The sequence below is a fragment of the Crocodylus porosus genome, unplaced genomic scaffold, assembly GCF_001723895.1.
Source record: "Crocodylus porosus isolate Cpor-Errol unplaced genomic scaffold, CroPor_comp1, whole genome shotgun sequence".
NCBI classification, from domain to species: domain Eukaryota; kingdom Metazoa; phylum Chordata; order Crocodylia; family Crocodylidae; genus Crocodylus; species Crocodylus porosus.
The window spans coordinates 180,064,573-180,089,611 of NW_017728906.1; the positions used below are offsets into that span (position 1 = coordinate 180,064,573).

General features: G+C 42.3%; 1 protein-coding gene across 1 annotated transcript in view; it reads left to right on the plus strand.

Annotated features, from left to right (window-relative positions):
- The window catches only part of TRPC6 (transient receptor potential cation channel subfamily C member 6), a 186,175-nt gene that overhangs the window by 132,029 nt on the left and 29,107 nt on the right, over nucleotides 1–25,039 (plus strand). The window contains exons 5-8 of the mRNA XM_019530281.1: nucleotides 9,623–9,836; nucleotides 12,437–12,670; nucleotides 22,142–22,406; nucleotides 24,666–24,861. Of these exons, the coding sequence (XP_019385826.1) occupies nucleotides 9,623–9,836; nucleotides 12,437–12,670; nucleotides 22,142–22,406; nucleotides 24,666–24,861 (909 nt within the window). The remainder of the gene's footprint in view (nucleotides 1–9,622; nucleotides 9,837–12,436; nucleotides 12,671–22,141; nucleotides 22,407–24,665; nucleotides 24,862–25,039) is intronic.

Consider the following 25,039-nt stretch of genomic DNA (forward strand, 5'->3'; position numbering starts at 1 on the left):
TTTTGGGGAGGGGATAGGGGGCTGAGGGTTTAGATTCACAGTACGTTAGTGGTTGGGTTTCAAAAATTGCAGTGAAGTGTCTGTTGTTCTTTTTAAAATGTTATATTGGATCATAAAATTAGAGAGAGTATTATTATTTTAATAGTTCACTTTATGCATTAGTTGAATTTTATAACCCTGTCCTTCCCAGCCATCAAGTCATCCTCCTAACCAGTTTTTACCTTGTTTTATGGATATTATGTAACAGAAGAGTAAGAAGAAATTATTTTTGTGTGATGCGTGATAATTCTACTTGAATCTGATTGATTGTGGAAGAAGGATTTTTTTCATACTATGTATGCCATGGTTTTGAGAGGGGCAAAATAATGGCTCTGTCTCTATTGCAGTAATGGCAGTATATGAAACTGTTACCTGTTTCAAGGGATAGACATTTTAGTTAATCTGTCTTGTGATGAAATTTCATTTTGTTTTGTGGATAAAATAAAATGATTTTGGTCTGACTCTGGAAGCTGAGGATTGCCTGAAGGACACAAATACTGTGTCTTTTCTTGAGGTTCAGTCAGTTTTTCTGTGAGAGAAATTGTTGGGAGCCCTTCCACCTTCAACTTTTACCGAATACCAGTGTGCTTGGCAAATGGAGACCTCTGGGGAATAGTTATTGCTCAGTATCAGTGTTTTTAATATGCCCATTGTATCTGCATCTTTCATCTCAGAATATATAACTTCTGGGAATAATGAGCTTTATAAATGATCTCATCACAATGCAACAGTTAGAGGTACTCTAGTGTTAGTTTTGCTAGCTGTTTAGGGGAGAGATCTTGTATTTCTGTATGTTTAGAAATGGCTGGTGTAGTGGAATCCAGATTGAATCTTATGTATGTTGCTATACTAGAAAGGAACTAGGCCTATGCAAATAGGCAACTATTCGATTCAGATTTGGATTTGGCCAATTCAGATTCAGCTGATTTGATTTGGAGATTCAAATCACTCTTCTGATTCGATTTGGCCGAATCAATTCAGAAAAGATTTGGAGCCAATTCGGAGATATTCAGCAATTCGGCAATAGGGTATAATGGGGAATCAATGAAATATCTATAACTTTGTTGTTTTTTGCCTGATTCATATGAAACTTGCAGGGATGGTACCCTCTGCTAAGGGCATGATGTCTGCCAAGGTAAGACGTGTAGGGGTTTCTGGGCAACTGCAAAGTCTCAAAAGCAAAACTCATGTCGTGTGTGTGTTAAGCCACAGTGGGGTGAAGACTGCAGCAGTGGTAGTTCTTGCTGAGGCCACAAAGTCTGCCAACTTTCAAGGAGATAGGAATAGGGGTTTCTGGAAACTGCACCTCCAACTGCTGACAAGCAAAACTCATGACATATGTGACACTGTGTGTGTGTTGAGGCACAGGGGGGTGAAAACTAAGCCTGCTAGGGCCTGCTGCAGCCACAAAGTCTGACAGCTGTCAAGGAGATAGGTGCAGGGGGAGTCTGGGTTCTGGGGCCCTGCAACTCTGGCCGTTGGCAGGCAAAACTCATGACATGGGTGCTTGTGGGACTGTGTGTGTGTTCAGGTGCACCTTCCTGGTGCTGGGGCCTCTGCACAACACGACAGTATGCCCCCGTGAGGCCTTCTCCTCCTCCCCTACAGCCTCGGTCCTGTCCACCACTGTAAATGACAGAAGGTAAAAATAACTTAGCTGGCTCAACACCAATAAGACCAGCAGCATCAAATGTCCCCAGATGGAACTGTCACAGAGCCTTTCTTGTTATAAAGGAATTGACAGCAAGAAGTAAAGATGTTGTATTGGATATTGTGAGAGAGAGAGAAGGAGCCAGCAGGCTCCAAGGCTCCCAGGCCAAGCAGAGGGTCAGCAGGCCCAGGTCCACAGCCCCAAGGAGCCCAGCAGAAACGCCCCTTACCCAGGTGTGTTGGAAAGGGAGGGGCTGATATCTTCCCCACCGGTATAAAGAAGAGGCCGGGACCGGAAAGCAGCAGCAACGAAGAACCGGAGAGAGGAGGAGGAGGAGGAGGTGGAGCAGGCCGGCGCACACTGAAGGGAACGCTGAAGGCGACGTTGAACACTGGTAGGAGCCTCTGGCAGAGAGCAAAACCCCAGTGGGGTTTTGGAACCCAGTTGACTGGCCCCTGCGGGGAGTAGAACTGTTTGTTTACCACCGGGAGCTGGCTGAGCCCGGCGGGAGAAGGGTACCATAATAACTCTAATAAAGGGGCACTATTGACTTTGGGGTACCATAGTCCCTGTAAAAGGAGCACAGTTCAGTAGTGAACTTAAGTTGTTAAAAAAGGAATCTTGTCAAGCCTTACAAGGAGGCTCTCTGAGAGCCAACAAAGGGGTGTTTGGCCCCTTGAAGGTCAAGCTTGAGTTGGAAGGCGGCTGCAGACAGACGGAGCAGCTACACAGATCAGGGGAACCTCCTTGGTTGTCGTGTTTGTTTTCATTGACCTTTCTTTTGTGGATTATCTGGGAGGAACTGAGGATACTGGCCGGACCAACCGGTTGGCCACCACCCGGTGGAATGGGCGAGGGTGTAGGGGTGGCGGAGCCCTCAGAAACTTGGGACCTCGCAAGACACCAGGGAGACTCATAATTGGATTACACGCAGAGACATCTGAACCAACTCCATTAATATCAAGTCATGGCAGGCAAAACGTACGCGTGTGAGACCCCAATTATAGCTGATGACACCCTAGGCCAGTGGCAGGCGGTGTCTGTTAGGTCCACTGGGGACGGCGATCCCAGACAGATATATGTTACTCATGGTGTGTGATGGCTTATCTTGTGTTTTTATGTTTATATGTTTATTATGAAAAAAACTGAAATAGTTAGAAAAATATATCTTAGTAAGCTTTCAGGTTGAAAAACCCTTTGTCAGGCTGAGGAAGTACGTGTAGTTGTGTGCCTCCTGGTCCTGGATAGAAGGAATAGTAAAGAAGGCAGAGGCTGGCCTGGCATACAATGCAGGCAAGAAAACCAGTGAAAATGGAAATGGAGGCATCATGGGGTGAGGGACAGGCTGGGGTGGGGCGGTGTGGTGGAAGGGGGATTTCATAGACATTAGGGCTGGAAGGGACCTCGGAAGATCTTTGAGTCCAGCCACCTGCCCCAGGAGCAGGAAGTCAGCACGGGTCATATGATCCCAGCAAGATAAACATCCAAATGTCTCTTGAAGGCATTCAAAGTAGGTGCTTGAACCACCTGCAGCGGCAGTCTATTCCAAACCTTGGGGACTCGGACAGTAAAGAAATTCTTCCTTATATCCAGCCTGAAATAGTCATGGAGGAGTTTGTGACCATTCAATCTTGTCATCCCTTAGGACTCTCTGGTGAACAGACTTTGCCCCATATCCGATGAGCACCCCTTATAAACTTATAGGCAGTCACCACATCACCCCTGAGCCTGCGCTTTTCTAGGCTGAAGAATCCCATAGCTCTCAGCCTCTCATCATAAGATCTGTTTTACTGACCTCTGATCATGCTCTCCTCTGGACTCTCTCAAGCTTCTACACATAGTTTTTGAATTGTGGAGCCCAAAACTAGACGCAATACTCCAGCTGTGGTCTCACCAAGGCTGAGTACCAGGGGAGAATGACGTTCTGGGATTTGCTTGAGAAGCATCTGTGGATGCAAGCCAGTGTTTTGCTCACTTTGCTAGCTGCAGCATCACATTGAAGGCTCATGTTCATCTTGTGGTCAATCATGACCCCCAAGTCCCTTTTGTCCGTAGTGCTAACCAGCATAGCACTGCTGAGCCTAAAAGCATGCTGCAGGTTTTTCCTCCCAAGGTGGAGAACCTTGCATTTTTCAGTGTTGAAGACCATCAGGTTTTCTTCTGTCTATTTTCTGAGCCTGTCAAGGTCAGCTTGGATCATCATCTTGTCCGCAGGTGTGGACACTTTACCCCAGGTTTGATGTCATCAGTGAACTTGGCCAGTCTGCTTCTGATACCAATGCCCACATCATTACTGAAGACGTTGAAAAGAATAGGCCCAAGGATGGAGCTACCACCCTCTGGGTCTGACCACAGAGCCAATTCCCCAGCCAGCAGATCGTGGTGAAGCTGAGGCCACAGTTGGCCAGTTTTGCCAAGAGGTGATCATGGGATACCAGATTGAAGGGTTTTTTAAAGTCAACATATATGACATCAATCTCTTCCCCCTTGTCCAGGGATGTAGTAGTGCAGGTAAAAGTGCAGAGGTACCTGGGGAGTCAGATGTCCGGCAGGTTGCAGTGTGTCAGAGTTCCATTGTGTATACTGAGACCATGAGTTTCCTGATGCTATTTGTGTTGAGCCAGGTGAGTTATTTTAACCTGCTATCATTTACAGTAGTGGACTGGACCGTGGCTGTAGGGGAGGAGGAGGCCTCACAGGAGCACACTGACATGTCGTGCAGAGGCCCCAGTACCAGGGACAGCTCTGCACCTATTAACTTGAAACTTGGCAGGCTTCATACCCTCAGCAGAAGCTACCCCTCTTGCAAGTTTCATCTGGATCAGCCAAAAAACAACAACGTTATAGATATTTCATTGATTCCCTGTTATACCCTATGGCCAAATCTCCAAAAGGCGGAGTCGGTTCTGAATCTTTTCCAAATTAATTCAGAAGGTCTGAATCAATTCAGAAAGCCTAAAGCTTCTAGCAGTTCAATTTGGATTCATAGATTTGGCCTCTGAATCATCCAAATCATCTCCAAATCCGAATCACAATTGAAGCACAGCCCTAAAAGGAACGTATAGTCATTTTTTTGGCTTAAATCAATACACTTATCTCTGTATTCTAGAACTTGTGGTAAAACTTTCAGAGTTTTTTTTCACTGTAAGCATGAGCATGGTTCTTGCTGTTTGGTAACATGCACTCATTATAAGAACAGTGTCCCTTAAATCTGCTTTATCTTTTCTCCCATCAGAATAAGTGTGCAGCTTAGAGAGTAGCCATATAGGCATCCAGCTCCTAGCTCTGATTCTGGAAGCTGATGTCCAGTTTGCTGCACGCTAAAATGTGTTACCTGTTACATGTCATTTAAACAATGTCTAAATGCATTTGCTCTTTCTATTATAAACACATACCTTCTTCCTAATTTTCCATAGGTCATTTATCTTGGATAAAATATGCCCATATACTGATCTATATAAGATTCCAGATCTCACTTATCTTAATTTCTGATATCTTTCAGTTCCAAAGAGAGACAATAATACCACTTTTATACAGTATTGTCATCAAAAAGCATCCCAGCCACTGAGTTTCACAACAAACTAAATAGAATATTATAGGAACCCTGCATAACAACCCTAAACAGAGTTTATAACAAGAAACAAGTATATTTAACTGAAATTATAAAAAGAATTTCAGGTGAAAAATATAGAATTACATGACCTAGTGTTTAGCCAAGATATTGGGATTTTTATGCGTATATACTAAAAAGAACTGATAGACTTGCCAGTGCCAATGATCCAACAGGCATCTTGTCAGTTCTCTGTGCAGTCATATAGTCTAACTTTTAGACCATCCTCATTAAAGATCAAGTTTTTTTCTCATTTACATAAGATCAAATTCACTGACATCAGTGTAACTTTGAGCAGAATCTTCCCCATCCTTGTAGAATATTAAAACTGTAATTAAAGCTTATAGGGGGCTCATTTTGTCCAGAAACAGAATTTGGCATTTTTAATGAAATTATTCAGCCAGTTAGGTAGGCTTGTGGCACCCCAATGAGGGATATGAACGTGAAATTCCATCTTGGTTCCTCATGACCAGGCCACAGGCGGCTCAAATGTGGAGGGGGAGTGGTTTTCCAGAAATGACATTATAGGAACTCTCAACATGGATGTTTTATATAACAAACAAAATGAATGAAAAAATAATGACTGCAAGAGGAACTTGCAGGGAGGGATTTTTCCTCTGAAAACATGCCAACTACCTTTTCACCACCTCATTTTTTCCTTCCTCACAAACGTTTGCCATTACGAGAAATCATAATTTTCATATTCTATGTCCATCTCATCCACCAAAATGGAGATGATCCTATCCTGTGTGACAGTGAAAGTTTCTCTAAGGTTCTCTGTCTTTAGCTCACATTTAATTTGTAACTCAATGAAAATTAAGCAGGAAACTCTCAGCCTTTTGCAGTATTGAACACTGTGGGCATGTATACATGAGACACTACACGTTGTGCCTAATAACACTGCACAGTAGCATGTCATGGCAAAAACCTAATTAATGGCCTACAGAGCAATATTATTAAGCTAATGTGCAGTAAGTGGCCCTAAATGTGCACCAGCACTACTGTGCAGTAACTTTAGGTTCTGCGCATTAAGTTAGTGCTTTATTAAGGAAGCGCTAAACTAAATGTGCATTATCTAAGACACATTAATGAACATGTAGATGCACCCAGTGTGTGCTTCCCCATTCTGTGCTTGATAAATGCTTTCCTTCTCACAATCTTTTCCACAGGTAGTCAAATGTACATACAAGCCACTCTTCCTAGACCATCACAGGTCACATCCCAAATATAGGTATCAAAATAAATTTCAACCTATCTGTAGTCATCCTTTATTGCCAGTGATTTTTTGATTATAGCTAATAAAGACTTTTCTGTCTCTTTGGGGGGCTTTAGATTGTTTTTAATAATTCTTGACTGACTGGTATTAACCTGGTTTCCTTCAATATTTCTTCTTCTTCCCTGGGTGTCTGTTTCTGGCATCTGTCTCCCAGTCCTATCCTCGTTTGTGAACACAAGATAATGCATTTAAAAGGACACTGTCAAGGTATTCTGTTTATCATTTTCAAACTCTTTTACTCACAGTTGTTTATAACCACTCCACGGATACTTGAAAATGAAATATTTTCCTCTGACTAATATTCTTTCATTTTATAGTGTATACAAAATAATTTGTTATTTTGCCTCTTGAGGCTGAAGGAATTCTTTAGTTTTAGAAAAGGACAAATTAATTTTTTTAAGATAGAAATTTATTCTGGGATGAATTGCATGGATTTGCAAATGATACATAAAATAGTAGAGGTCAAATTTTGAGCCTGCTAACCTTGACAGTGTTCCTTTAACAGTCTTTTTTTATTTCTTTGAGTAAGTTATCTGTGTTTGAGACCTTATTACTGTATCCTCTACTAACCACTTGTTCCATGTTTACCTAAACTTGCGTTTGATGTAGGCCAGAGTCTGATTTTGACCTTTCATCAGTAATTGTAAAAGAAACCCTCCTTTTTATAATGAATGCTCCCTGCCTCTCCTTGCTCTTAATAGTGCATTCTTCATATTTTGGCACATGCAGTGGCTGCCATCACTCAGATAACAGAGAAGCATATATTCTCAGTTTGCATTCAGTTTATTTAGCTAGTATTAACAAAAACTATATAGGCCTATAAAATAATCATTTTAAATAGTTCAAGTTGGTGTGAATTTAAAGGGAATTTTTCAAGTTCTGTTAAATGCCACAAAAATCAGCCTAAAGGCCTTGTCGCTAGGGACGTGCAAAGCTTCAGATCATGATTTGGATTTGGAGATGATTTGGATGATTTGGAGGCAAAATCTATGAATCCAAATTGAATCACTAGAAGCTTTAGGCTTTCCGAATCAATTCGGAGCTTCTGAATCAATTCGGAAAAAATTAGGCAATTCGGAGATTTGGCAATAGGGTATAATGGGGAATCAATGAAATATCTATAACTTCATTGTTTTTTGGCTGATTTGGATGACACTTGCAGGAGTGGTAGCTGCTGCTGAAGGCACGAAGCGTACCAAGTTTCAAGGTGATAAGTGCAGGGGTTTCTGGGAAACTGCACCTCAAAATCCTGAAAGCAAAACTCTGGTTATATGTTTGTGTTAAGCCACAGTGGGGTGAAAACTGGACGCCTGCTTGGTACCTTCAAGTTTCATCCAAATCAGCCAAAAATAACAAAGTTGTAGATATTTAATTGATTCCCCATTGTAACCTATGGCCGTATCTCCGAATCTCTCCAAATCGGCTCCAAATGTTTTCCGTATCAATTTGGCCAAATCAAATAGAAAAACCCATTCAAATCTCTGAATCAAATTGGCTGAATTCGAATCCGAATCAAATAGTTGCCTATTCGTACAGGCCTACTTGCTACACAGTAATTTTTCTTGTTACATAGCTTCTGGAGCTCATAACCCCTGGATTGGCTGCACATTAACACCTTTTATGTGGCTTAAAGCACTTATTGTTTATCTTAAAGGTAGGCCACTCCAGGGCAGGATTATCTCTAATCCACCTAATTCTGCTCCTTCCATTAAGATGTGGTCAGCCCAGACAACTATTCCACGCAATTTAAAGTCCTCCAGCATCCTAAGATGCAGTAGCCTCTCCTAAGTAAGGGAATGCTGAGATGCAGCAGGGCCAGGCACAGTGCCGCCCCAGGTACCTTGGGCAGAGCAAACACCATAGCCCTGGAGTGGCTGGTGTCCATAGTGCCTCTTGGCACTGCGTGGACTGGCTTGCTGCTCTCAACACGGAGCCACCACAGTTTGACCAGACCAGAGAGCCCCAAGGCAGCAACTTGGTCCTGTAGAGCTGTGGCAGCTCCACACTGAGAGTCAGGGCTTAAGCCTGGCAGCCCTGCTCTCAGTGCAGAGCCACTATCAGCGAAACCAGAGAGCACCAGGGAAGCTGCTTCTTTGGGTCTCTCTGGTTTTTCTGCAACTCTGCCTGGTGGGAGCATGTCCTGTCCTTAGCTCCTAGTCCTGCCCATGCTTACCAAGCCTTTAATGGCAAGTCACCTGGACAGGTGAAGGACAGTTAGCGAAGGATTTTTACCTTAAGCTGTGACTGCTCTGCTAAGCCAAACAACAGTAAGCCAATTAATGTGTGCAGCTTTCAGCATAAGATGTAACAAGATCCTGACGTTCTGTTTAGTCACTAGTCTTGGTGGCCAGGCAAGAGATATTTCCATTAAAGAAAGAAGAAAGAATGTAAGAAACTTACAAAACTATAAACACAACTTTTGGGGGCTTATTTATATTTGATAAGCAAAGGGGAAGACAGATTGAAAAAGCTAAACTGAACCTGTCTCCTAAGTTGAATATCACATCAATCAAAAACTGATTGCTTCAGCTCGAGTGTACTCTTGCTGGGAATTCAGTGCTTCTACTAACAAGCTGCAGCATATTTTTACTACTTTCTTTGTCACCTTTTAAAGATTTCAGGGAATGTAAGCTAAAAGAGAGCTGGCAATAGTAAAAAATATTTTGCTTGATCTATGATAATAGATATAGAGTTAAAGGAAGAATTATAGTAATATTTTCAAACACTGACATATCAAAAATGCTGATAATTAATACTGAAGTTGTCCCTCTTGCTTTTGAAGTCAGGCAGTAAATTGAAATTTTTACAATTTCATCATGATATCACTGTGCACACACTCAGGGCCAGCCCACAATTTTTGAGGGCCACCTGACGTGAAGAAGCCAGTGGTGGTGGCAGGGAGGGAGCAAGTGACCAGACGCAGGGAACCCCTGTGGTCGCAGGTTTCGCAGGATAGGATGCCCGCGCATGTATTAACTGTATTTCTGACAAAAAGTATGCTTTGAAATAAGTCAATATCATTTGTGTTTTGTAACCTGTGTTGCAGCTGGGAAGGATAATGCGTGGACCATTTATGAAGTTTGTAGCACATGCAGCCTCTTTCACCATTTTTCTTGGTCTACTAGTCATGAATGCGGCTGACAGATTTACTGGCACTAACCTCCCACCTAATGAAACGACAGATAATGTAAAACAGCTTTTCAGAATGAAAACTTCCTGTTTCTCATGGATGGAAATGCTCATTATCTCTTGGGTAATAGGTAAATATTAATTTTCAGTTAGACTTCTGTCTTGCATGATGGCAATGGGCTGAATTTCACTTATGTTGAAACCAGTGTTACATATGAAAAGCATACAGTATAGCACAACATCCTATTCAACATCAGTCACAGGCTTATGGTTTCAGTCTATGGGTTAATTTCTAGTCAGCAGAGATTAATTTAATTGTTTTACTTATTAAATCAGGAAACCTAGAGTAAAAATCTGCTTCTCTTTGACAGTTTGTTATTTGAGGCATCTAGCTTCTTACGGGCGTGCTGTAATTGGAATCAGAGCCACAAGTGCATCAAGTAATTCTTTATAGCTTTAGAAAACAAATCAGTATCTTTTTAAAACACAATCAGCATCTTTATTTTGTAAAATGTTATCAGGTGGATTAATATAACAGGAAGTCATGTAAATTATATAGGTTTTGGTTTCAATGCATTGTATAAATATTAATTGATTGATGACAAATGAAGAAATGTTAAATATTTAACCTATGAATTTTATTTTACTAATTATATTTAAGTATTATAATTTGAAAAGCAAAACTCTACAGTGACTGAATGATATTTTAAAGTGATACATAAAGCACATAGTTAAATGTTCATAACAAATGGATAACTGCCATGACCATATACAGAGAGGCATAATATTTTTAATTACTCTGTATAACACTTGAAGTAGCCCTAGCTGAAAAATAACGGAACAGTTTTATATATAAAAGGTTTTATGTATGTCTGTATGTATGTATGTCTGTATGTATAAAATTTATGTTGTATGTATGTATAAAATATATGTTGTATGTGTATATAGACATACACACACCAATGAATGTTGGAATAATTCACTAGTATTCACTAGTATTTTACTAGTGTTATCTAATTTACATGTATATAAATTAGATGACTCTAATGAAAACACTAGGAAATTATTCCAACATGCATTTTTGACTTATTTCTTTAGAACTCTAGAACCTTATTTTATAGTTTTAGCTTTAGCTAAACATATGTTTCTCATCTCCTATCAAATGCTTGCTCCTGGACTTTCCTGAAAGCTAGATAGCATTTATTCTTCTAGTAGATCATCTTCTAGCATGTAAAACAGATTTGTCACATCTGAAAAACAAAGTCATTCTCCCATGACATGCTTTTATTAATCATTTTTATTTACCTTTTCAAATGGCTTGAAAAAAGAGATTTTGGTGAAATAAGTGTACACTATTCTTGATATAGAAATCAGCACACCTTCCATTTTATTTTACCCAACAAAAAATATCTTTCAGGCAGTGGAATGGAGAGAACCACAAATACATTAATTTAACTTTTCATGCCACTGTACCAATTTCATGTAGGTCTTCTGGCTTCTTTTATAGTGACCAGCAAATATATTTGTTTGTTTATTACTGATCTTGCTTCTGACAGAAGATTTTTATTTATACTGGGGAGAACAATGAGAAGCTGACACTAATTACAATTTTAAATATCAGTGAATTCACTATAAGGTAGTAACATGTTACATCAGAGAAGGGAACTTTGCAATTAGTTAATGAGTGTAAATCAAGGGTCAAACGTTCTAAAAAATACGAAGACTATGTGACTGAGAAATACCATGGACTAAACTGAGCCCAGATAAATGAAAGGATTTCTAAAATTTTTCTTAAGTTTGCATTGTTCACAAATGCAAGCTTGAGCATATGTAGTTTCTGCTAATATGCCAGAACAGTGACATTTTTATATACATTATTGTTTTAAAGAACTTTGATTGGTAACTAAGATAAACCAAAATTTGTATCCCTTAAGTGCCAGTTATGCTTTTAAAATATGTGGGACTAAAGTATGACAATTTGAGCACAGATCTTGTGCTAGCACTTTGTACAATAGTAAATATCATGTGGTAAGGAGGGTTTTTTTTCCATTGAATTCACTAGGGAACTCATTGAAGTAAGGTAAGCAAGGTTTTGTCCCAGTCTAAATGGGCAAGATATTAGGAGGTATTTAGTTCCCTAACTCAGATTGGTTTTGACGTACCTCTAAAAATCTTGCTCGAAGCAGCTCTATTGTGATTACAGTAGTTCAGTTCTTCCCATTAGGTCTGAGTTGGGCATCACACATAGTTAATCTGTTCATTACTTTCTGTGAAGTCTTTGAGTTACTAGAATGCATAATCCAAGTCAAAATTAAAGTAAAGTTTTTCTTAAATCAGCTGTATGGGGTTTTCAGTTAGATATACTGTATAGGTAAAATGGGATCTCTAAGGATAGAGAATAAATAAATGTAAAAGGATTGCATGACTGATTTTGCATTCACTTAACTGTTGAAAATTAAACAGCTGAAGTGAAGATGTATCAGCATAAAGGTAGAATGTGAGAAGAATTAAGCTTTATGTGTTGTAGTGGGGAAGACATAATTAATTATCCTGCACTGTCTGTATGAATGTAAGATTTTCACATCAAAAAGGGATTCAGAATATATAAGCCAAAATGCTTTACAACGCAACTGCTGCTAAGAGGCACATCATGTTCATAACAAAATATTGAAGGGGCTCAGCACAAAGCTAATGATTTAATACAGCGTTTGCTCTGTTCTGTCATACACAGGCATGATATGGTCTGAATGTAAAGAAATCTGGTCTCAAGGACCCAAGGAATACCTGTTCGAGTTATGGAATATGCTTGACTTTGGTATGTTAGCCATTTTTACAGCTTCATTCATTGCAAGGTTTATGGCATTTTGGCATGCTTCCAGAGCCCAGAGCCGTTTTGATGCAAATGTGAATGTGAAGGATTTGGCAACTGCAACGTTGGATCCTAGCATAAAATACTACACTTTGGGTGAGTTGAATGTACACAATTTAAGATTTAATTTTAGGGCCAGAAATATTTCTGTCTATATTAATAGGTTTCTAATTCTTTGTTTACAGACTCTCCATCAGACTGGACTAGTTTTTTCCTCAGTCATATATTTACACTCATCATTACACTGTGCCTTCTTTCATAGGCATTATATTATGTTTGTTTATAGCAGCACCTCAAATCCATTTCTTATAGCTAATCTGCTTATGTTTGGCACAGTAGTTTAGTGGTTTGAGCATGAGCCCAGGAAGTGAAAAATCTGGATTCTGGGCTCCCTTTGCCCTGGAGGGACTCTTTTTTGTATCTCTTCTTCCCATGAGTATTCCAACTACCATATAAAAACCTAAGGAGAGGCACCCTCCTGAGATGGTTCATTTTTTAGCTATGGAGTGTACAATATAAAATGCACAAACATTCCTGAAGGCAGAGCCCAGAACCCATGTTTTTCTCTCACTGGGCCACAAAATCATGTTTCCATTTTCTCGCTGTCATTCTGACCACATGAATCTTTTGGTTTTGGTTACTCAGTCTCTCAGGGACTAGGGACAGACATTACACACAAATTGGTTTAAGTGATCAGAAACTGGTTTAAGCCTGTAAGAAAACAGATGTTTAATGCACATAAACCAGTTTGAAAATGGCTGAAACCAGTTTAAGATAAACCTGGTTGAATGTAGTGTCAGACTTAACTGATTTGGGTCAAACCGGTTTATGAAATGTCTGTCCCAGACCCCTTCCTGGTTTAAATTAATCGGAGTCCCCCAGCATCCTGGCATGCTCTCTGGGCTGGGCTCTCTGCTCCAGAGAGCTGGGCTGGCCCCGCCCCTCTGCTCCCTGGCTGCAGCTCCAGCAGAGAGGGCAGCCACAGCAGAGTCTGTCTGGCTTCCTCCTGCTTCTCCCCTCCTCCCACTGCCTGCTCAAGCAGGGATTTCTCCATCCCCTCTGCCTTACACAGACCCCTCTCAGCATTTGCTAGCATATCACATGCTCACTACGGTCTGTGCTGTGGGGGACAGGACAGGAGCAGACAGGACAGTGTCAGCTTAGGGCTTTTTAGAACTAATCAACATGTAGCTTGGTAATGTCCCTTCTTCCTTGAAAAACATGTTTAAGAAGAGTTGAACTAATGGAGAGGCTGTTAATAGGCTGAGTCAGGGGTGATAAACACTGTGTTATCAACTCCCCGCTGGGCCGCTCAAGTATGAGTGTAAGGGATGGGGGGAACCCCTCCCTAATCAGGGCATCCTGCTGGGGCACTGTGGAAAGGAAGGGAGGGCTGCTCTAGCACTCCCTGGCTTCTAGGCTGAGCTACTGCAGGCATGTGCCACCATTTTTTCAATCCAGAGGGGATGTCTGTACAGTTACAAACCAGTTTAACCTAGCCTGGTTAGACTAACCTGCAAAGGTTGAATCAGTTCAGGCTCAGGCTTTTTAAATGTCTGTCCCTAGCTAGACTGTGATAAGCACTGGAGTTTATTGCATTGAATTAACATGCACATGTGGATGCTCCCACCCCCACCCTTTGTGATGACGTTTTGTCCCAGTGCTTCAAGGATTCAAGATTCCTGTGGGTTTCAGCTGGTGGAGGGGAGATCTGGGTTCTTAAAACTGCTCTGAAATGTCAGTGTAAACATACATAAAGTAGACATACTTTGCACGGTATAGGAGGCCCTTATGCCCAACTCTTGGCTCTAGATTCCATTCTGAGGATTGGGTAACTTAGGCCCATTATACTCATTACACTTAAGACTTTATTAACCATGTTAATCATGTCTTCAATTGTGACCCTGCCACACGTTAAAGCAATTAATGGCATTATAAAGCAAGGAATGAATGTTATTCCACAAAAAATGTGTAATAACTTGCTGGCTGGTTTCTATCATGCCATTAATTGAAAGTGTGAGCCAGCCCAGCTGAGGAGGCTCTCAGCTGTGGGATCTTCCTACTTACCAGTGCAAGGGAGCCCAGGATCATGATCCTGCACTCCTCCCGCACCAGCAATAAAGTGTGATGGGATCTGATGCTCAATCTCACAATCATGCCCCCTGCCATGCACATGTGGTATGGCAGGAAGCATGATTGTGTGGATCCTACATCAGATCCCATCATGCCTTTACCTGCATGTCTTGCAGGGGCCTAAAGGTGATACTGTATTTGGAAACCGTTGAGCTTTTCTTTAGGTCTGGCCCTTTGTTTCTTTGAATTCAGCACATAGTGGGATTTACAATGGAGAACTTGAAAATCTGGTGATCAACCAGGTAATTATGAGAAATGAACTGTATCTAACAAGGGGCTTATCTATCAGGACATGTACATCAACTAATTAAATCTGGCACCATGTCTAAGCTCACCGAATAATTCATTTATCTGTTGTTTTTGAATGCTGGTTCTGTGGCAAAGTACTGGGGCAGGAACATTATTTTTTCTGTTGTGTATAAGGACATGTTGAAGTTCTATTATTCAATAGCATTAGGCATGGCTTTATTCTATGGCTGTGCAAATAATTGTTTTTTGGATCGGGTGCCCCCATTTAATCTACATTCTCCCACTACCTAGATTGCAACATATTGTAAAGCATATTACTCTACATCTCTCCTATTGAAATGGTTTTACTTTATACAGTAGGGCTGTGCAAAACGGCAACATTTCATTTTGATTTCAGATTCACTGTTTCTAAGGGACAGTGTTTCATTTTGCTGTTTTGATGCACTGTTCCATTTAATTTCCCCAAAACTGTTTCATGGTTTTGATGCTGTTTCGATGCATCTCACCCATGGGCTATAATGGGGAATCATGAAAATGTCTTTAACGTTGTCATTTCTTGCCTGATTCATATGAAAACAGCAAGGAGGTAACCTCTTCTGAGGCCATGAAACCTGCCACCTGTCAAGGAGATAAGTTCATGGGTTTCTGGGAAACCTCCCCTCAGACTGTTCAGAGCCAAACTTGTGACATGCATGTGTGTGAAGGAACAGAGGGATGAAAAAAGTAGGTGTGGTAGCCCCTGCTGAGGCCATGAAGCCTGCCACCTTTCAAAGAGATAGGTGGGGTTTCTGGGAAACTGCACTTTGTCACAGAGTAGGGTCCCTAGAGATGGCTGTGATACCCCTAGGGCCCTGTGACCGTGCCAACTTCACCCTGTGGGCACCTTCTCTTCTCGCCTGCTGCCACATCTTGTTGGAAAAGGTAATAGGGAGGCTGCCCTCAAACTTCAACTCAATCATGGTCCTAATGGACCCCACTAAACCCTGTAGTTCTTGGACCCCTTGCTGGGGCCCATTTTAGGTAGGTGCCGCAAGGGGATACCCTAAAACCTATAAGCTAGATGCGTGGCTCCAACCATCCCTTACCTCCAACCATGCCCCATGCCTCGCAGATAGTATATCAATCTTGTCCCTGTAATGAGGTCTCGGTCTCACTCTACCTTCTATTGTTGCTGGGCTCTCTATGCCCCTCTCATTGCGCCCTCACTGGTGCTGGGGCCTCTACATGACATGGTAGTGTGCCCCAATGAGGTCCCCTACAGCCTCAGTGCAGTCCACCACTTTAAATAACAACAGGTAAGCAGCACAGTAACACCAGCAGCATCTCAGGCAGCCACACTGTCACAGGGCCTGTCTTTCCTTTCCCTCAGGAGCTTCTTCTCCAGCACCTGCCAGAGAACTCTCTATGCCAGCCCCAGTCCTGGGGCTTAGATGTGCCCAGGGCTCTGCCTCCTTCTTGTTAGCTGACCGGGGACAGATGCTAGGGGTGTAGGTTATAGCCATATTGGTCTATGGACATGGCAGAAAAGGTTATTTGGGTCAATCTGATATCTCTTAGTAAACCAACTGAATAGTTGGAGAGATGTATCTTAGCAAGCTTTCAGGTTGAAAACCCTTCATCAGGCTGAGGAAGCACCTGGAGTTTGTGTGTGTGCTCTTCCTGGATGGAAGGAATATTAAAGAAGCCAGAGGCTGGCATGCAATGCAGGCAAGAAAGCCAGTCAGTGAAAATGGAAACGGAGGCATTGGGGTGAGAGGCAGGCTAGGATAGAGGGGAAAGAGGATGTAGCAGGTAAAAGTGGCGAGGTACCTGGGGAGTCAGATGTCCAGCAGGTTGTAGTGTGTCATAATTCCAATGTCTATATTGAATTCATGAGTTTCTGTACCTAGGAGGTTGATGAAGTGCAGTTCATACTCTCATCTGTGAAAAGTGGTTTGTAAATTCAAATAAGCACTGAACCTTACTAACCTCATGACCAGAAGCCAACTTCCTACAGCCCAAAGCACACCAAACTGATCAAAACCAGGCCATGACAAGACATGCAAAATCTGCCAACAGTATCTCCAGTATGGAGATATCTTCACAATACACATCTCCATCAGGGCATTCGGTAGGAGACACCAAGCAACAACTGCACACCAGAATGAGTGCACATCAAAAATCTATCAAAAACAAGAACACCAAAGTACCTGTCTCCAAACTCTCAGGCCTAATCCCCAAAGGGAATATGCAAACCACTTTTCACAGATGAGCCTATGAGCTTCACTTCATCAACCACCTGGATACAGAAACTCATGGACTCAATATAGACATTGGAATTAGGACACACTACAACCTGCCAGACATCTGACTCCCCAAGTACCCTTCCATGTTTACCTGTTCTACAACATCCCCCTTCCCTCCCAACCCCAGCCTATCCTCACTCCCTAATGCCTCCATTTCTATTTTCACTGACTAGCTATCTTGCCTGCATTGCATGCCAGCCTCTGGCTTCTTCAGTATTCCTTCCACCCAAGTAGAAGACACACAAACTGGAGGTGCTTCCTCAGCCCAATGAAGGTTTTTCAACCTGAAAGCTTGCTAAGATATATTTCTCCAACTGTTCAGTTGGTTTACTAAGAGATATCGGATTGACCCAAAGAACCTTGACTCATGCATGATTCCACAGCTCCAAACCTTCCCTACACTGTGTCCCATGCCTCGCAGATGGCATCCCAGGCAGCTAAGCTGAGCTCACCTGGAGCCTCACAACCCCACTGCACCCAGCAAGACTTGGGCCTCTCAAATATCGTAGGGGTCTGGGCTTTCCCCAGCCAGGACTGAATATGCATGTGGTGGCTGGAGGTTATAAGGCACCTCCTACCTGCCTTTCACCAGGCAGGTCCTCGGCCCTGGCATTTCCTGGGGGTTGCTGCACCCTTGACAGTCCCACCGGGCTTCCCAACCCTGGCAGGGTGCAGTTTTAGGTCATGCCCAGTACCTGGGGTCTCTTCCTTCCCTGTAGCCCCATCCCATACCTCCAAGTTCATCCTGGCACGGGAGCTCAGCAGGGATATGTTTTTCCCCTGCTGGCTGGTGATGCAGTGAGTGCCACCTCCAGCTCTGAAAGCAGGGCATTAAATGGCTCAGAGACCAAAAGGAACTAGGTGTGGATGGAGTGAGGAGCGTGTCACTCACTCTATCTGCAAGTGGAGTTTGGGAAACCCCAGCAGAGGGAGGTTCACTTTAAAGAACACCAGGTGCTCCAGCAAACTGGGATCCAAAGCGGTGCGGTGGGATGTCACAACATCTCCAGCAATGCTGAACACCCACTTGCTTGGAACACTGGTTGGTGGACAGGTGTTCCTGGGCAACCGTGGTCAGATCCTGCCACATCTGACTGTGGCTTGCCCAGTAGGCCAGGGGGTTACACAGAAGTGGCTCCATATCCTCACTGAGATAGGCAGCCACCAAGGCCTTAGTGATACCTGCCTGATAGTGGATCTGGTGCCTCTGGACCCCACCATGGAGGCTATGCCCTTGGCCCACATAGGCAGCACCTGTGGTGGAAGAGGAGACTGGCTGGTGGATGGTGTGTTGGCACGGGATTGTGGATAACCCTCTTCCACATCTCCCTAGCTGTGCCCTTCTGCCCCCTGGATTCTGTTCACCAAGACCTCCATCCAGTGATCCAGGGTTTTGCTGCTGCATATGCTCCCCTTCACCCTTGGGTTGCACATAGCTGCCAGTACATGAACTGTACTGAACCACAATGTATCTAACCATTTATTGATGCCCTCCTTCAGCCACTTCACCAGTGCCTGCACCTCTGGTGACAGCGGTTTGCCGCAGCTCAGGAAGGAATGGAGGACCACCAAGATCTGGGAGATGGTATCCCACTGAGCTTTGTTCCCAACCTCCCCATGCAAGGCCATTTCATGGATGGCCTTCTGCTGCTTGATCAGCCTTTTGAGCATCAGGTATGTGGAGTTCCACTGAGTCTCCACATCCTGCATGATTTTGTGCTGTGGGATGCTCAGCTCTGCCTGTTTTTCCTGCAGCATCTTGCTCCCCTTGATGCTGCAGTGGAAGTGACCCGCCATCTTCCTGCATTTCAAAATCAGGTGGCTAGTTGCGATGGCACCAGCAGCCCTGTCCCCCTCCAAGGCATCCCTCACTATGAAGTGCAGCTTGTGTGCCACACAGTGGATGCCAATGAAGTTGGCATCACGGATGGCCTTGACCATATTGGCTCCATTGTCAGTGACCATGAACTCACGGGTGAGCTCGCCTTGCCCAACAAGCCACCCCTGCACCATGCGGTTCATGGCCTCCATGATCTCTGTTGCCATGTGGGACTCATCCATCACCTCAGCTTGAAGGAGAGCCCACCGACAGCCTGACTGGTCACACCAGAGGCAGAGGTATGCATGATCTCCAACCAAACTGCTCCAGATATCTGACATGAAGTGTAAGGCCACCTGCAGACCTGTCTTGTGCCACTTCTCCCTCAAGTACTCCCTGCATGCCTCATACAGGGAGGGCACCACCATCCCGCTGAAGGTGTTGCATGCAGGCACTTTGTATGATGGGGCCACGAGCGCCATGAGGCACCTGAACCCTGTCCGCTCAACAAAGGAGAAGGGCTGGCCTTCCACAGCAAGCATCTCCCCAGTGCTCTGAGTGACCTTGCTTGCTTTGGGAACACACCCCGTGTGCCTGCCTTTCCCCCACAGTTTCATGGTGGCCTGCCTCTGCTTCGGGGGGATGGGGGCTTTTGAGTGAGGGGGACTTTTTTGGGGGCATGCTCCCACTGGTACCAGGCTGAGGAGGAGCAAGGACAAGGGGGTGGTGCCTGTGGAGATGCGTCAGCATCCCTGTGGTACTCATTTGTTTCACTGCCTTGCCTCAGCTGATTTTGGCCCAGCAGTGCAGGCAGGTACCATATGTGGGATCATCTGCCAGCTCAAAACGATCCCAGACCACACTACCTCCTTGCTTCTGGGGTGTGGATGCGTGTGCAGATGCTGCCTTTTCCCCCTCCTCAGCAGGCAGAGGCACAGCAACAGGAGGAGCACACTTAGCTGAGCCACTTGCCTCCACAACGCTTACCTCAACGTCCTCCAAAGTGCCATCCAGGGAAGGAGACCTGGCTCTAGGGGAAACTTGAGGGGTGTGAGTACAAACTCAGATGTTTCCCCCTCCTTCCCAAGAATTCCCAGCCCTAGGTCTTCTGGCACTGGAATGCTCAGGCTGGGAATTGAAAATGGGGTGGAGGAGACTGTCATGCTGCTGCAGCTTGTTGTCATGATGATGGTGCTCAAGGTTATTATTGCAGGTGATATAGGAGGGGATGCAGCTACTGCTCCCATCTCTTTGGTGTCACTAGCAGCAGAAGCAGCATGGCAGCTAGTTGTTGGAAAGAGGCTGCGTCTAATTTTTTTTTGGTGTGGGACTTAGAGATCGCCCCCACCCCCTCTTACACCCCAGCCAGAGGAGCAGCCACCTGCTTTTCCAGCACACTGCATGTTTGGTGTGCTGGAAAATCTGTGTGTGTAGTTCTGTAATGAAAAGTATGTATTTATGTAATATAAAATATATGTTCTGTAATATGTGTTGTGCTTTCCTGCACAATCAATGATGACGGTCAGTGAAAACACAGATTTCTTTTATGCGGAGAAAGAATTACAGAGAATAACAAAAATAAAAGGAGGAATTAAAAGGAAAGGGTATTTTGGAATGGATTGGATCCCACTTGCTAGGAACAGACTAGCAAGTAAAAAGTGAGAGCCTTCTTGATGCCACTGGAGGACACAGCTCAGTAAGCTGACAAAGGCACAGGTGACAAAGCTCATTTCAAACAATGCTTTTATGCTCCTTCTCTGTCCTTCCCCCAGAGCACTGGGATTGGAAGGGACCTCAGGGAAGGATCAAAGTCACTGGCCAGCTACACAGTCAGTATTAGAGCAATCCTTCCCTGCTCTTCCCCCTCCCTCTCCTTAGTTTGTATTTCCCTGCAAGCCCGGCTTCTAAACTCAAAACTCTTTGAAATTTTCGAAACGTTTCAAGTGCCCTTGTTTTGTTTTGAAGCCTTGCATTTTGTTTCAGTTTTGGTGTTTTGAGCTCCAAACGCATCACAACACTTTTGAAGCAAAACATCCATTGCAATTTTGCACAGGCCTATTATACAAAGTACTTTTAGTATTGACTGGAGTCCATCCTCCTCAGTCTATGCTTTTGCTGCCAAGCTGTAGCATCATTCAAACTGCCTCATTCTGGCAGGTGAATATTATAGTATTTTTTTTACAAAAGTGCAGCAGCCTCATCTGGAGAGGGAATGAGAAAGAGAGACCCACACAGAGTAGCCTAGAGCTTAGTGGTTAGGGACTTCTCCTGAAAGACCTGTTTGAAAACTTGGTCTGAATCAGGTAAAGAGATTTAAATCTGGTCTCCCACATACTAGGATGGGGCTGTAATCTACAGACTACTGGGTAAAAAGGGGAATACCACTGGGGCACCTTAGATCCTCAGCCTGAATCTAGCCCAGAAACTCAGGGTTTCTTTTGATAAATATCAAAATAAAAACTTTAAAATATTTAGCTGAATGCTATTCATAGAAAATAATGTGCCCAGCCCTAGTTTATAAGTTTAGGTAACTATCCCATTTCCATGTTAGATCTGAGAGAGCTCTCTTTCTTTCTGTAGCCTGATTTGATTGCAACAAGTGTGTAAGAAGCTTTCTGAGAACTGTTAAAAATCACAGTGGTCTGAGAACTCCAGTTGACTTGTTTGGAACCATGTTACAAAGGAACTGAGTACTGAAAATCCTCAATAGGTATTGAAAATAATCAGGATGAATAATTTCCTATAGAAGGCAATAGGTATCTTAGATGCACTTGAGGTGCATGGCTGCTGAATTTGGTATTCTAATTTAGGAACCAAATATGAAAATTGACCTATGTTTATTTAAATAGCTTAACACAAGATGTCATGCAAAGTGTAATAAAATTAAAAAGAGAGAGAGATTCTCAACTGGTTTACATTGTCACTGGTTTAAATTGTCATAGATCCATAGACTTCAATGCCAATTTATACTGGCTGAAGATTTGTCCAACTCTTTCTTGTTTAACAAAAAAGGACAACTGTCTATATAAACTAAAGTATACTTCAAAACAGTTACCAGAAACTCTCATCTTCTATTTCCAGCCAGAATAAATTGGGATCCATCTGATCCTCAAATCATATCTGAAGGCCTGTACGCAATTGCTGTAGTTTTAAGTTTCTCCAGAATAGCCTACATTCTACCAGCCAATGAAAGCTTTGGACCACTGCAGATATCACTTGGCAGAACCGTGAAAGACATCTTCAAGTTCATGGTGATATTTATCATGGTGTTTGTGGCCTTCATGATAGGAATGTTTAATCTCTATTCCTACTATCGGGGGGCAAAACAAAATGAAGCATTCACAACGTAAGTATTACTCCTTTTTAAATCCTAAAAAATACTGGTTTTCATATGGAAGGACAGTTGCTTATAGGGAGTTATTAAATTATAATGCATAGTCTAAGACTTGACTCTTTTTACAAAATATTTTGCTCTTGGAGTAAAAGGTAGCTTTGTGGACTGGAGGCCATGTCACCTAATAAACCACAAAAAAAAGATAGTTCTTAGAGTGAATATGATGAAAATATATTTACATTTGTGAATTCACATCTGTAAATCAAAAGGTTCTCTTAGCAGCATACTTCTTTGCTCTTCATGTATTGAAAGCAAAATTTGCGTCTTTGAATATTGCTACATCTGGGCCACTGGGAACTGGAATTCATCAAAGCAACAGAAAATATGCCTTCAAGCAGGTAGAAGTTAGTAGAAATATATCACATAGCTGGATCTGTGTATAATAGATTTTGTAGAAATAGCAATGTTTTGACTAAAGATACAAACTTAAACCAAGATCCTAGTCTGCCTTTAAGATGTTGAAGTCATTGCTACCACTAGTTCAAAAAATGTGCATCTTGACTGAGGAGAATGATCTTATTCCACCAAGGGGGATGTACAACTCTCCCATTCTGGCAATGTACAGAGCCTCATATGATCTCAGTGAGAGATATTGTTCTACCCAGGGGGACAATCATGCCTCTCCTGTTCCCTCAATGGTCAATATTATATGCCCCTAATGTCAGGATCCAAATTATTTAAAAGGGAGACATAGACTTAACAGGAAGCATTAACTTCAGACTGTAAATTAAAGATTCATTACAGTAATGAGATGCCTGCCTTATTACCCAAAGTGCTCAATCAGAAATTGAGAGATCTGGGTTCTAGACAGTGGTCACCCAGAGCGGGCTTGAATCTCCTGTCTCCTATCCTAGAAAATGTCATATATGTGCTCTTCCTTTCCCTTGAAGCTAGCCCACTGGGTGGAAAGGAATAAAAGAGCTATGTTGCAAGAACTACAAGCAAGAGAGTCTGACTCTGCAGAACAGTGAAAAGAGAGCCGTGGGTTCGGCCCCCAGTGCTCTTTTTTACGTCAAATAGATACAGTACTGGAAAAAATGCCTTTAGCTATGTCTTGTCCATAGCCTCATAGTTAAAGTACTTTTCCATCCTTTCTGGATAAGGTGGGTCAAGTTTCCCTCTTCCTGCTTCAGTTACCTAAGCGCCTAAACTGGTTTGCCCAGTCTATGGGACAAAACATATGGAGCACAACATCAACGGTAAACAGACATTTCCATATGGCTTTCTAAATCTGGGAATTTAGATGTTGTTTATGTGCTTCCAAGAATAGAATTGAATTTTGGACTTGAAGAAAGAGAAGCTTGGAAAAATTGAAGTTTTGGACTGTCCATTCTTGGGAAATTTCAAGAGCAGATTAGGCAGACACTTGGCTGAGATGGTTTAGTCAGAGATGATCCTGTCTTCAGCAGCTATATTTTCCTGTGCTCCTATGACCCTCAGGTAGTTGACTGAAGAATCTGGGCATGTTAGCAGTTTTATAGTTGATACACAGGGTGGAATAGGATCATTTTGAATGGTGTAAAAACCTAAAAGTGTTAATTAGAATATAAGTGTCACTTAGATATCTTAAAAAAGGAATAATATATGAACCTTGGTCTCTAGACTGAGAACTAGCTCAAAATGTTTGGACAGATACTCTTACACAGAGGCCCGTTGAATTCCTGTCATTCTGTCTGAGAGTCAGCAACCCTTAGCTGTTTTATCAGGACTCTAAACCAAATCTGCAGGTTCCTGAGTGCCTCATTTGTGGTGCTCTGCAATTCTAGTTTCCATGGACTCCAGTTCTTTTTAGGATCATGTTCATATTGATAGTAAAATAATTCATATCTGGGGTTTAATATTTTGTTATTCTTTAAAATATTTAAAGCATCCTTTGTTTGTAATTTTCTATTTATTTACACATACATGTGTATGTATGTCATAATTTAGTGCAAGTAATCAGAATTTATAAAGATTTACTGGTACCATTAACTACACTAGTTGCCCTTTCTTATATTTCTTGTATTAAAATATAAAATCTGTTGTTATGAAGTAGCCTCTAGTGACTTTGTTTATTAAATGATGTGTACTATGCATTCTAAATTAATGAGTTCACAATTCTTCAGTCTGGTTTAGGAGAAACTGATACAGCATGTAAAATTAGTTATTTGTTAAATTAAAATGTTACAACTCTTAGAATAGCATATGCTCATGTTCATATTTTTCTTTCAGAGTTGAAGAAAGTTTTAAGACATTGTTCTGGGCTATATTTGGACTTTCTGAAGTGAAATCAGTTATCATCAATTATAACCACAAATTTATAGAGAATATTGGTTATGTTCTTTATGGAGTCTATAATGTTACCATGGTCATTGTTCTGTTGAACATGCTCATTGCTATGATCAACAGCTCTTTTCAGGAAATTGAGGTAATATTTTTTTAATTGTTATCTATTTGTATGGATATATAACTATTGATCAATATCTTTTCTGTCCTTTTCCTCTTTTCTAGTAAAACAGTATAGTAAGCTATTTCTTGCTGTCATGTAACTAAATATATACATGTAAATATATGTGTGTGTGTGTGTGTGTGTGTGTGTGTGTGTG